At 42.3% G+C, this 11,440-nt stretch overlaps 2 protein-coding genes across 2 annotated transcripts in view; both read right to left on the reverse strand.

Moving 5' to 3' along the window:
* Positions 1–133: 133 nt before the first annotated feature.
* Positions 134–6,353, reverse strand: LOC103353465 (probable polypeptide N-acetylgalactosaminyltransferase 8). The gene is made up of 11 exons (XM_008276456.1): positions 6,179–6,353; positions 4,376–4,625; positions 3,449–3,615; positions 3,127–3,310; positions 2,803–3,000; positions 2,221–2,335; positions 1,954–2,139; positions 870–1,007; positions 655–750; positions 401–568; positions 134–268 (listed from the first exon to the last, which is right to left on the reverse strand). Exons 1-11 carry the CDS (start codon positions 6,351–6,353, stop codon positions 134–136), a joined length of 1,812 nt encoding a protein of 603 aa, XP_008274678.1.
* Positions 6,354–7,205: 852 nt separating this feature from the next.
* ndufa9a (NADH:ubiquinone oxidoreductase subunit A9a) overlaps positions 7,206–11,440 on the reverse strand; it is a 6,663-nt gene continuing 2,428 nt past the window's right edge. The window contains exons 3-11 of the mRNA XM_008276444.1: positions 10,610–10,707; positions 10,400–10,491; positions 10,148–10,289; positions 9,913–10,015; positions 9,602–9,672; positions 8,517–8,593; positions 7,895–7,990; positions 7,587–7,653; positions 7,206–7,458 (exon numbers count right to left, since the gene is read on the reverse strand). Coding sequence (XP_008274666.1) covers positions 7,288–7,458; positions 7,587–7,653; positions 7,895–7,990; positions 8,517–8,593; positions 9,602–9,672; positions 9,913–10,015; positions 10,148–10,289; positions 10,400–10,491; positions 10,610–10,707 — 917 coding nt within the window. The 3' untranslated portion in view covers positions 7,206–7,287. The remainder of the gene's footprint in view (positions 7,459–7,586; positions 7,654–7,894; positions 7,991–8,516; positions 8,594–9,601; positions 9,673–9,912; positions 10,016–10,147; positions 10,290–10,399; positions 10,492–10,609; positions 10,708–11,440) is intronic.

Below are 11,440 nucleotides of genomic sequence, written 5' to 3' on the forward strand. Positions count from 1 at the left end.
GTTGTCTGTCTCTAAGTGTAGCCCTGTGATAGACTGGTTACCTGTCCAGGTGAACCTGCCTTCACCCTGAGTCAGCTGGGATAGACTCCAGTGAGGATTAGGCGGTGAACTGGATGGATGTTTAAGAACTGAACTAAAAGCTTGTGACGACATGCTCGATGGTCCAGCTCTGCCCGCTGCACTGCTGAATGATGAGCTGATAGTACGAGTCTTCTCCCTGAGCGATCTCCAGACACCTGTTGGTCTCCTTGTTCCTTATTGCTTGGCCCTGCGACGAAAAGAGATGACATCATCGCGTACTGTGAGTGTCTCTAAGTCTGTATGTAGTGTTTGAACATTTCCGACTTTGGCGCCTCCTACTGGTGGAAACACACAGGAGCAACACCAGATAAAGTCTTACCTGTTTGAAGTCCCAGTGCATGTTCAGACTGTTTGTCTTCGCCATTTGACACTCGTGCAGAGTTGGAGTGCTTCCAGCGCCGGGGTCAACCAGGCAGCGGTTGGTGTTATATTTGTGAGATTTAATCAATCCGATGATGATCTCGCTGTCGGTGTTGTAGTAGCAGTACTGGTGAAACAGGCAAGTTATACTTTAATCACACGGTTTATTACATCTCCCTATCTTATTTCTTTTTTCTTTTTTGTCAACATTACCTGTGGTTCTTGGAAGTGGCACTCGTACAAGACGGGGATGTTTCCTGGAACAGGTCCCTGGTCCACACAGCTGCCCTTAATAAAGGAGTTCTGCAGCTGTGGAACCAGAGTTGCTTGTGTTCAGTCATGCGTTAATGTTCCTCGTGTGTTCCTTTAAAGACTGGGCATGGGTACATCTTCAGGGTAAATATCAAATGAATGAAAAAGCTCCTCACCACACCGTAGCCCAGGAGGTTGTCCCATGTTTCCAGGCTTGGATAGACGTTGTCTATGTACCACTTGAACGGTTTACATTTCAGCCTTTCTCTGAGCTTTTTTCTCTCCGAAACGTCACCGATATCAATCCCGTGATTCTGTGTGTCAGAAAGTTTAAATCAGACCAAACTTTTCCTGTTTCAGGTCAGTTAGATTCACTAAAATGATTTCTATTGGCTAAACGCCAGAATAATGAGAATTTTTAATTACTTTTTTCAAAATTAGACGTTTACATTCGCTTAAGATGCCTTCAGACTATTTGGGAAAGATGATGATGTCATGGCTTTGGAAGTTTTTGATTGGTTAATTGACAAATTTGAGTTAACTGGAGGAAGGAGGGACTGGTGGCTTCACAAAATAGATGAAGAAAGAACATGATGTGGAAATATTGAAGCAACATCTCCAGACATCATTTATATCATTTATGATATAAATTTATGCGTCTAATTTAAATATTGAGGTAAAGACCCTACAGTGTTATACTGAATGCAAATGTCTACTTTAGTTATTTAGGTTAAGGCCGGACAATATTATTTAATATATACATTTACCAAATTTACATATTAAGATTGTACAATTCCACCTGACTAATTTTAATATAAATTTTAAAACTCTACAATATCAGATGTACAAATATACTTAACTAATTTAAATGTTACGTTAATGACCCTACAATATGCTATATAACACAAATATGCTTTAATATTAAGACTAAGAACGTACGAAATTACATAAATATAACCAAAAATTAGGGTTAAGACCGAACAGCATTATTTATTATATTAATCTATCAAGCTAACTTAAATATTAACAGTACATATATAAGACAAATATGACCTGACGAATATAAATATTAAGGTAAAGACCCTAATATTTTATATTATACAAATATACTTGAATATTTTACACATTACGGTTAGGACTCTCAGTATTATACATAAGAATATTTTAAAAATCTATAATAATAATAAGTTAAAACCCTACAAAACACACAACAAACCCCAAACACTTGTTGACAGTGGAGATGTGTGTCACGGTAACAACCTCAAGAGGGACGTTCCAGGCGATAAATGGGTTTTTCTTGTATTCGTCCAACCAGATCTCCGCGACTCTCAGCGCGTTCCTCTTCATGGCGTTGCTGAGATCAGGCGCGTACGGTTTATGAGACCTTTCAATGTGCGCTATCTTGGAACAAGGCACAACCTCCACGCTTCCTCCACAAAGCCACACCTGAGGTCAAAAAGGTCACTAGTGGTTATCTAGGTCGTCTTTTTAAAAATCATTTAAACAGGGGCATCTTTGGCTACTCACACGAATCCCAAGTTCAACGTTCTCTCCTCCGTAGATAGTCATGCCGCCGTCAAGGCCGCCGATTTCTCCGAGGAAACGTCTGTCTGCTGCAAAGATTCCCATAACAGAGGGACTCCTGTTCAAAACCCACACCACAGAGCTACTAGCATTGTGCCGCCATACGCTCTACCTAGAAATGTGCCTAAAAAATAACATGCAGAACTGGAAAATCCCTTCTATTATCAATCATTTGGTTTGAGATAAGGCCCCTAGGTGGTGCATTCTTTGTTCATTCAGGTGTTTCTCAGGTTTGTATATGTCTGTATATTTTACTGTTGGAAAAGTGGTTCTAGTATATATAAAAAAAGCAGAAAACCTTGTAGAATTTGATCTCTTTCTCCTTCAAGAGGACATACAGCACCGCTAGACTACAGACAAGATTTTGCTGTTTTAGAACAACAGATTTTCTGTTAGCTCCCCCCAAAATGTGCAAACACGTGGCCTCACAGAACGTAACATAGCTGGATGTTCCTTGTATAAGTGTGAGGAACAATCCTGCTCACATGGATCTGGCTTAATAGAATACAGTTTGTTTCCACGTACTTTCCGGGCTGTGAATAATCCTCCACCTTCAACCAGTCAGAGCTGAAGGACTCGTACATGCACCACAACGCCCAGTCAAAGCCGTGTGAAGATGCCACGTACGGTTCCACGTGCAGATCATCAAAATGGACCTTATCAAACACAGGGGACACCACCACAGTCCGGTCCATTTTGATCCTGGCCAGCAGAGGTTCTGCCCTGCAAAGAATTATTTCTTTTTTCAACACTATTTAGGTAGAATTCCAACAGGGACTTAAAAATCTAAATTACAGTTTACACTTGTTTTCCTTAAAATATAGCCCTACATTTGACATTTGTCCTTACCATCCCTCCGTGGCTTCTATGTGGGCATCTAAAATGACCACCACATCAGCTGTGGCATGCTCCCAGCCTGAGATCCGGGACTGGGACAGGCCCATTTGTCGCCGATGCCGCACTTTCTTTATGAGTCCAGGTCTCTCCTTGTGAATCAGATCTATGTAGTCTTGTAACTTTTTCCCAAGATCATCTGAAAATGCAGTTCACAGTCAAGATCTACAAATAAAACAGTGCAGCTGACGACAGCGAGATATGTGATATTAAATATGATAATGCAAAGCGGCCAAACTGACACGTCATCAAGTCACAAGGCTGCTGTTGAACTCACTGTAAGTGCTGCAGTCATCCACCAGAATGATCTCCTTCAGCAGCTTTTTCGGAGTGTGGGTGATGATGCTTCGGATTGCCCTCTGAATCACAGAAAGAGCCTCATTTATGTAGATCAGCACCACACTGACGGTCGGCAGGTCTTTGGGGTACTTTTTCCGCAGACATCTAAACGGTGTGAGATGGTGAATGTTCAGGTCACGTCTCAGTAAACTCCCAAACAGTCATAAATACAATAGACAAAAGTCAGTCATTGGTTGAGGCTTTCTGAGTCTCTTATGTTTGTCTGGGTGGATTTCTACTTCCTCAAAGCTTTAACCAAGAAAGCAGATCAATCAAAAGCTGTCTTTCTAAACTGCATTACCCAGACACTTGCAGCAGATGCTCTAGTCCTACATGAACAGCCACTGCCCGGGTAGTCCGCCAAGAGAAGGAGGTGCAAGATTAAACGCAATTTTAATTTCTCAGATCAATCAACTGGTGCTTTGTGTTTTTAAAATGATCAAAATTAAATTTAACGTTGCTGAGGTTCTTATGGACTTGGTTTAAAAGGTATAAAACAGGTACAAAAATCACAGTATCATCAGCATACATGCACAGTAACATCTGGACACACTTGAGGAAGGTCATTACAAGATATATTGAATAAAAGTGGTCCTAGAATAGACCCCTGAGGGACCCCCTACCATACAACTAGCACACGAGGAACACTTAGCAGCCACTGTTGTGTGTCCAGGTCAGGGCTTTGACAGATAAATTACATTTAAAGAGCTTTGAAAGTAAAATGTCATTAAATGTCTTTTTAAAATCTTTTTGTGATTCACTAGTTAATCTTTTTTTTTGTTTGTTTTTTGGTAAGACGTGGAAGAACACTGGAAGCTGGAACTGGAACAAATGTTTGGAAATAAAATACCGAAGCCGAGCCTACCTGCCATCTCTTGTGTCCGGAATCTTCCTGTCGAGTGGTAATCGATTACTCAGGAAGACGTTGTATCCGTAAATCTCAAAAAGGCCTTGAGCCTCCTTTTGGTCCTGTTCTGACAGGTCGTCACCCCAGTTCTCAAACAGGTAGGAGTCCGGGAATAACTTTGGCACGACAGGCTTCCGTTTTTGTTGTTCCACGTTTGGGAGAAGTTCATTGGAGGAGCTCTTCTGACCCGACGCCACCATTAACAATGCTGTTGAAGAGATTAGACAATGAAGAGAAGTTTTATTCACTTTGATTTGACTGAACTGTCATCTCACACTGGATGGCTTCATATAACAGAGGTGTTCTCCATAAATATGACCTAAAACATCATCAGATTTTTGTACAAGCCCGAGAAGTCGATAGACGACTTGCAGCTACAGTTACTGCAGATCAACTTGGAGGAATCGTAGCTATTTCTCAATGCAGAACAGTGTGAAACCCTTGCAAGAGTGATGGCAAGAACTTTTCTGGATCTGAGTTACTGTTCAATGATTTTGCACTGACTCGTTCTACTGTTGCATTATCTCACAGCACCATACATCCATATACAGTGATATAGGTCATAACTGGACTGTGAGAGGATGCATCATCAAAACATCCTCGGCGTGACCTGTAGGGGGCTTCATAGTTGGTGGGTTTTGTCACATAATTCGATCGTTTTAGCCCCTTCCTTATCATCCAGACTTTGACTTTGCCGTTCCAAAACACTAACTCTAGTCTTGTTTATCATTCGTTCAGAGGCATTGCCCTGCCGCCCTTTACTTTGAAGATATAGTTCACAGACAGATGTCCTGGCGTTCGCCCTCTGAATTCACTACTCAAATTCAGAACTAATTGTTTCTTCAGTAAGGGGGAGCCTTCCTGGCCGTAATACAGCAAAACAGGCCCAAACCATGATAATGCCGCCACCGTGTTTCACAGATTAGATAAGGCTCTCGTGCTGGGATGCACTGTTGTCCTTCCTCCAAACACAACACTTCCATTTGATCCCAAACTATTTTGTGATGAACTTCTATCTCGTCCATGAGAGCTGAGTGTTCTTTTTGGAGAGCAGAGGCTTTCTCCTGAGCCAACATGAGGGAGGCCTTTAGTTGTTCACAAGTCACCGCTGGTTCGTTTGTGACCTCGCTGGCTATTGCACACCTACGAGCGTAGCAGCAATCTTAAATTTCCTCCATTTGTACACACTCTGACTGTGGATAAACTCTTTATAGATGGTTTTGTAACCTCCTCTAACCTAATGAGCAACTCCTGTTCCCATTTGTTCATGATACACCTTCACAGATGTGTTGCGAAGACACAGTAAGATTTAAACAGATTCAGCTTCTTTAAATGACAGAGAGCACCGTTTGAAAACTCTAATTTCAACTTCGTCACTTTGCCACACACACAGATACGGAACATTATTGGATCACGTGGCTTAAAAGATTAAAAAAAACAATAACAATAATACTGTGTCCTGTTTTATTGGGTCCTTTACTTTTCAGTATGAGGTCACATTTACGCAGAAATAGAGAGAACTTATGAAAGATTAACAAACCGTACACACAGCTCTAATTACATAAGGTTAGCCAGTGTGGGGTTATCATGACAACTCAAGTGTTCCACCCACAGTCACCACGTGTCTGATGTACAATGTTCTTAAAACTGAAACTCCACTTTTATGCCATTTAATGAATTTACTTTCACATAAATATCAATTTAAACTATTCGATTCTGAGATTGCAAAGCCAGAACGTGCACTTTTTAAACGGTACTCACCCAGTTTGTTTAGTGTCTCTTCAATCCTGTCCAGTTTTCTGTTCACAAAGTCCTCATCTGTGACTCCTTCAGAGGAAGATTTCACTTGTCTCCAGCTTGTGATCATAAAGGTGACGATGTACGTTACCAGTAAAAAGGCTCCGATCAGTCCAACTTTTCGCACGTGTGTCTTCATGGTGGCGTCTCACAAAAGGTTCACGATGCTTTCATTCTCTCTGAACAGACTTTACGGCTCGAGTCGAACAATAAAAACTCATGTTATCACAAAGATAACACTTCCTACCATGTGCACCTCCAATGAGTCCTTTAGAGTTGGTAAAATCGAAGAAAGAGCTCAATTTAAGGAGGCTGACGAGAGCATGAACCCGTGTCAAGACATTGCTTTTAAGGGAAACCACACTACGTCTATACAGCAGTACCTTAGTGACGGGTGGGAGGAGAGGATGCGACGCTATCAAGTGAACAATATAATCCAGGTTTCAAAGTACACTGAAGGATTTACTGCACTGATTCAACCCTCCTCTGGTTGTAGTCCGGCTCAAACCAATAGTCTTTATATTACTCTCATTCCTTTGTGTATCTATTAAACAGAGTTAAGATGGTTTTTCTGCCTATAATCTGTCTTTTTAGCTGTATTTTCTTACCAATTGCATCCAGATTTAAGCTTCCTGGCTGCTCCAACACAGCTATTTCCTTTTCAGGTTTGTTCTATTAGCTTTACATGTCTACACGTCTTCATTTTGCCATCTTTTATTGTAAGCAGAGCTAAATTTCTCAGCCCTGTTCAGGTCTGGACTTTGACTTTTAAAGTTTCCTGTTATCTTGACTGAAAATAAATCTTCTCAGGCTTTACTGCTTGAACCTGCCGCCTCCATTCAGGCTCTGGTTGATGATTAATTCTATTATTCGAGTCTTGTAAAACAATAAATATGTCTAATGGGGGGAACTGGGAAGGTGGGTGAATACGCTACAGCGGTGTTTTATGATTATAATATGCAGCGAACGAGGAAAACGCTCAGCACGGGGACACTTTAAGAGGAGAATTCTTTATTTATGTACACAATATAATTCATGACAAAGCATTTGAAGGAGATTTCTCACTAGGTGCTTTAATAGTTGACGGTCTTAGCTGGCTTTGTCATATCCAGGTCGGCGTCCAGGTTGCGGTACCGGCGGTGGCGGCGCAGAATCTCAATTGCCTTTTCTTCTATAGAGGAAGCAGTGATGCCGAGATCCTCCAGACCGGGAAGTCCTGGGAACTTCATGTCTGTTGTGTGGAACTGGAAAAATGAAAGAATAGTGCAGAAGTTTAATTTGTTTCTGTGGGAAAAGCACCTGGCTACAGCGCTGGTGGTGCAATTCTCACAACCTCAAGTTTAAAGTCATATAAAACTGCTGGTCGTCTTACCCTGTCCACTTTGTCTGGGGTTGTCCAGGGCTCAAATGGGTTCATTGCGAAAAACTTGGCAATGAGGCTGAAAAGCAAAACAAGTCAGTAAGTTGACAGTCACACGTAACGTCTGCACCAAGAGACCCATGAGCAGGTTTTGATTACTGGTGGCTCAGGAGAGTAATATTTCCATCGGCAGCCTGATGTGACGTGTGAAGCCTTAATCACCAGCAATCGTGGCTGAACACAATCTGTGCTGCGACATGCTGCTGATGAGGCAGTTACACAGAGGACAAACGCTCCAAGAACATGTAGAAGATGCTTACTGGTAGATTGGGCGGGGCAAGGGGTAGGGTATGAAGCGTCTGTGTGTCACGGAGTAGATGTAATCCACCAGGTCATGAAGGAGATAACGGTGGGGACTGGAGACAAGAAAACAGGACAAACATCTGTTCAGAGAAGTCTTCATCACTAACACTCCAAGCATCACACAGCTGTGACGCCGACCAACACACACTGTTCATACACTTACTTTAATCATAAAGGCCATGTGACAGTTCTCACAGGCAAAATGTACCGAGTACGCAAAAACAGAACTGAAGAGTGGCTCCATAGAGACAGACCTGCTTTCAGTCCACTGTACACTCATTTCAGTAACGGTAACATTAAAGATGTTTCACTCTTCCCTCGGTGCAGCGTCTGCTCTCTTTCCCCTCACACTATATTTTTAGCTTATACAAAGAAAACATTTTACCGAATCACGTTTTTACCACATTCAAGTGTAGCATATACTCTGCTTATGTGCATCAGTATAGATTATTTTCACTGTAAATTCCACAACCTTCGCTATAAACTAAAACCTCTGCATCATTTGAACTGTCACACATTCAGTTCAGTATTCTCAGATCTCTTGAGCATATACTATTTGTTAATAAACTGACCACCTACCCAACGAGTGCGTACGTCTTTCCGTTAGCATCGGGGTCTTTGACAACATTGATGATTGCCTTCGCCACATCCACCACCTGATGGAGAAAAGAGTCGGTTTAGTTGAGTTTATCTGACACACAGTTGATCCTGTAATTGAGGCAGTTTGTGAGGTAAATAGTAGAAACTCAAGTTAATCAAACAATCAGTTTGTTTCAGATGATAGTCGCTGGACAGTGTCTACTGAAGGAGTGCTGATCACCAGCCACTTCTGACTTAGTCCACGTTTACACGTAGCCGGTATTCACAAAAATGGATCTACGTTTTCAAAAATAACATCGTTCACACCAAAAAAATCTCCGTATAAACACGTCGTTAAGAGCTGCTATGAGCTGCCAGACCTACAGGGGGCAGTGTAACGAGAAGCATAAAGCCACGCGAGCCAATCAGGATCCTGGAAAAAACACAACAATGAAAACTTCCTGTTACTTCAAAGATAACGGCGCGAGGGTCGTTTGTTTGGACCCACAGAGAAGTGGAGCTGCTCCTACATGTGGTGTTAGAGACACGACAAACAAAATAACAGAAAACATCGACTGTAAACACGTCAGTCCAAGTATACGGACGTAGCCGAACTGTAAACATGGTCGCACACATGACGCTGATGATGCTTTTGTCGCATACTGTGTGTCTACATGCAAATGTAAAGACGTAGTTTTTCCAAATCTCCACTTTGGCCGGAGTTTTCAGACGTGATCGTTTTCGGTGACTCGTAGCTTTGTTTACGTGTAAACCAAAGAGCCAAACGCATTTAGACATCACCGTTTTCGCTACGTGTAAACGAGGTCTGAGATGGTGTGAATTTGACAGAACAGGTATTTGGTCCCTAAAGCAGTGAAATATGGCTGCTAAGAAACGCCAACACAACCTTCAGCTACACACTCAATCATCCCAGTGGAGCTGCTTAGCGATCACCTTGTGTTGCTTCGTTGTTAACATCCACACAAAGCGACAGAAGCAACACATCATTCAGTTTGAGCAATGACTTGGGGATGTGACGTCTATTCTAAATGGAACATGAACAGCTGCTTCCTTGTGAAACGTACGTGCACAGGCTGCTTCACCGTCTTCTTCCCCATGGAGATCAGAGGAATAGCCCTGCCGAACGAGCGCATGTCTGAAGAAGAAGAAAAAATGCAATTAAAAATTTTACCGGTTAACTGTTGGTATCAAAAGGAAACGTATTCAACACTACGGGACACGGAAGTGGTCGAAAGAAACTTAGCAGCAGATCTGCTTGTGTTTGTAGAAGAAGACGAGCAACCATAAGGCTGCTTATATACAACTGAATGCACACAACAACAATGACCCAACGAGCCACATTCCCATCACGCAGAGACACAAACGACTTCCTTACTTGCGTAGTGGTTGAAGAATCGGTCCTCCCTCCCGAACATCTCAGACGGTTTCAGGATGATGGCGTCAGGAAACTCATCTCTCACTGCTGTCTCGCCTACAGCCTGCAGTTAAAAATACACAAAGATCAACTATATTTACACAGACTTTAATGTCATCAACACTCGCATAACATGTCAACACACTACAACAGAAACACCAGTCTGACTGAGTGGAAGATGCAGAGAAGCAGCCACCTTGTTCCTCAGGTATTTGGATGGGCTGCGTATGTCAGCGTTGAGGTGCGACATGTGGATGAGCTTCGTGATGCCAGCTTCTCTGGCTGCCTTAGCAATCTGCTGAGGGATGGACACGAAGACGTCCTCGAAGCGGTAGTTCCTTCACAGAGAACAGAGAGAACACTTACATCTCAGAGCCGGCTTACAATTCCAACTCGGCTTCATGAGATCCACACAACAGACGACATGCGTGTTTCCAGGTTAGTGTACCTCGTCTCCCACTCTCTGCCCACCAGGTTGATGACGACGTTAGAGCTCGCCATAGCCTGTTTGATGGAGTCTTTGTCCCTCGCATCCCACTCCTTTAACAGAATACATAACCAAGATGTAAGGCTCTTAGATTCATGAGCGTAAGCAGTTTGATGACGACACCGTTCACCACATTTTTGCAGGATAAATGTGTTTCTGTGTAAATCTTACCATAAAAATGATTTGCCCGAGATCCCCCATGGGTCTCATGTACATGAGGTCATAGCGATCACAGCGGTGAGGGACTATTACCTGCGAGCCCATCCGACCTGCCAATCATCAGTAAACAAACACAATCATATCTCTGCATGATCGGTTTAAAAGGAGGGAAACTAACTGGACAACCAACAGCAGCAATTCAATAAAATATTGATTTAAGACATGAAAACAAAAGAGAAATGATGATTAATGAGTCAAGCATGGACAGCAGCAGATTACTTATCACTTACTCTGATTGTAAAACGAGCTTTAAACAGAACAATTACTACATATAAAGGAACAGTGTGATGGAACGTTGGAGCAGAAACCTTCACACAGATTGCAGGGCAGGGAGTTTAAAAGCAACCGTCTTCACATCCACCGTGTGTTCTACATCCTGTCTCCTGCATCACTTACACCGTTTGTACCTTTTAGTTCAACCTTTAGTTTAATATTCGCTGTGCAATAGATGTAAAACATGCAGCGGAGCATTAATACACCAGATACCATCAAAAACCTGATTGTCACACAAGGAGGACATGAATTAGTAAAACTGAGTCAGGCGTGCTGCATGTCTAGAATTGTGATTTGCTAATTACATCGCTTTAAATCGTGATTTTGATTTGAAATCAATTCAGCCCAGCTGTGCACCAATGAATCACCTACTATATGCAAATCAAACTAAACTAGTACCAGCACAATACGGCAACCTCTCAGCTCTGAACAGTGTACAGTCATGACTCGATAATCGGACCCTTAACAATCCTAAACCTGCTATCCGACAAGTTTTTAGGAAAAACCAAC

Source organism: Stegastes partitus, unplaced genomic scaffold, assembly GCF_000690725.1.
Source record: "Stegastes partitus isolate 25-593 unplaced genomic scaffold, Stegastes_partitus-1.0.2 Scaffold72, whole genome shotgun sequence".
In the NCBI taxonomy this organism is placed as follows: domain Eukaryota; kingdom Metazoa; phylum Chordata; class Actinopteri; family Pomacentridae; genus Stegastes; species Stegastes partitus.

Excerpts from the sequence above, each read along its gene's own strand:
- LOC103353465 (XM_008276456.1), bottom strand. The coding sequence starts at position 6,353 with ATGAAGACACACGTGCGAAAAGTTGGACTGATCGGAGCCTTTTTACTG. Across the intron at positions 4,626-6,178 it reads AGAGACACTAAACAAACTGG|CATTGTTAATGGTGGCGTCG; the intron begins GTGAGTACCGTT and ends TCTCTTCAACAG. Across the intron at positions 569-654 it reads GCCACTTCCAAGAACCACAG|TACTGCTACTACAACACCGA; the intron begins GTAATGTTGACA and ends CTGTTTCACCAG.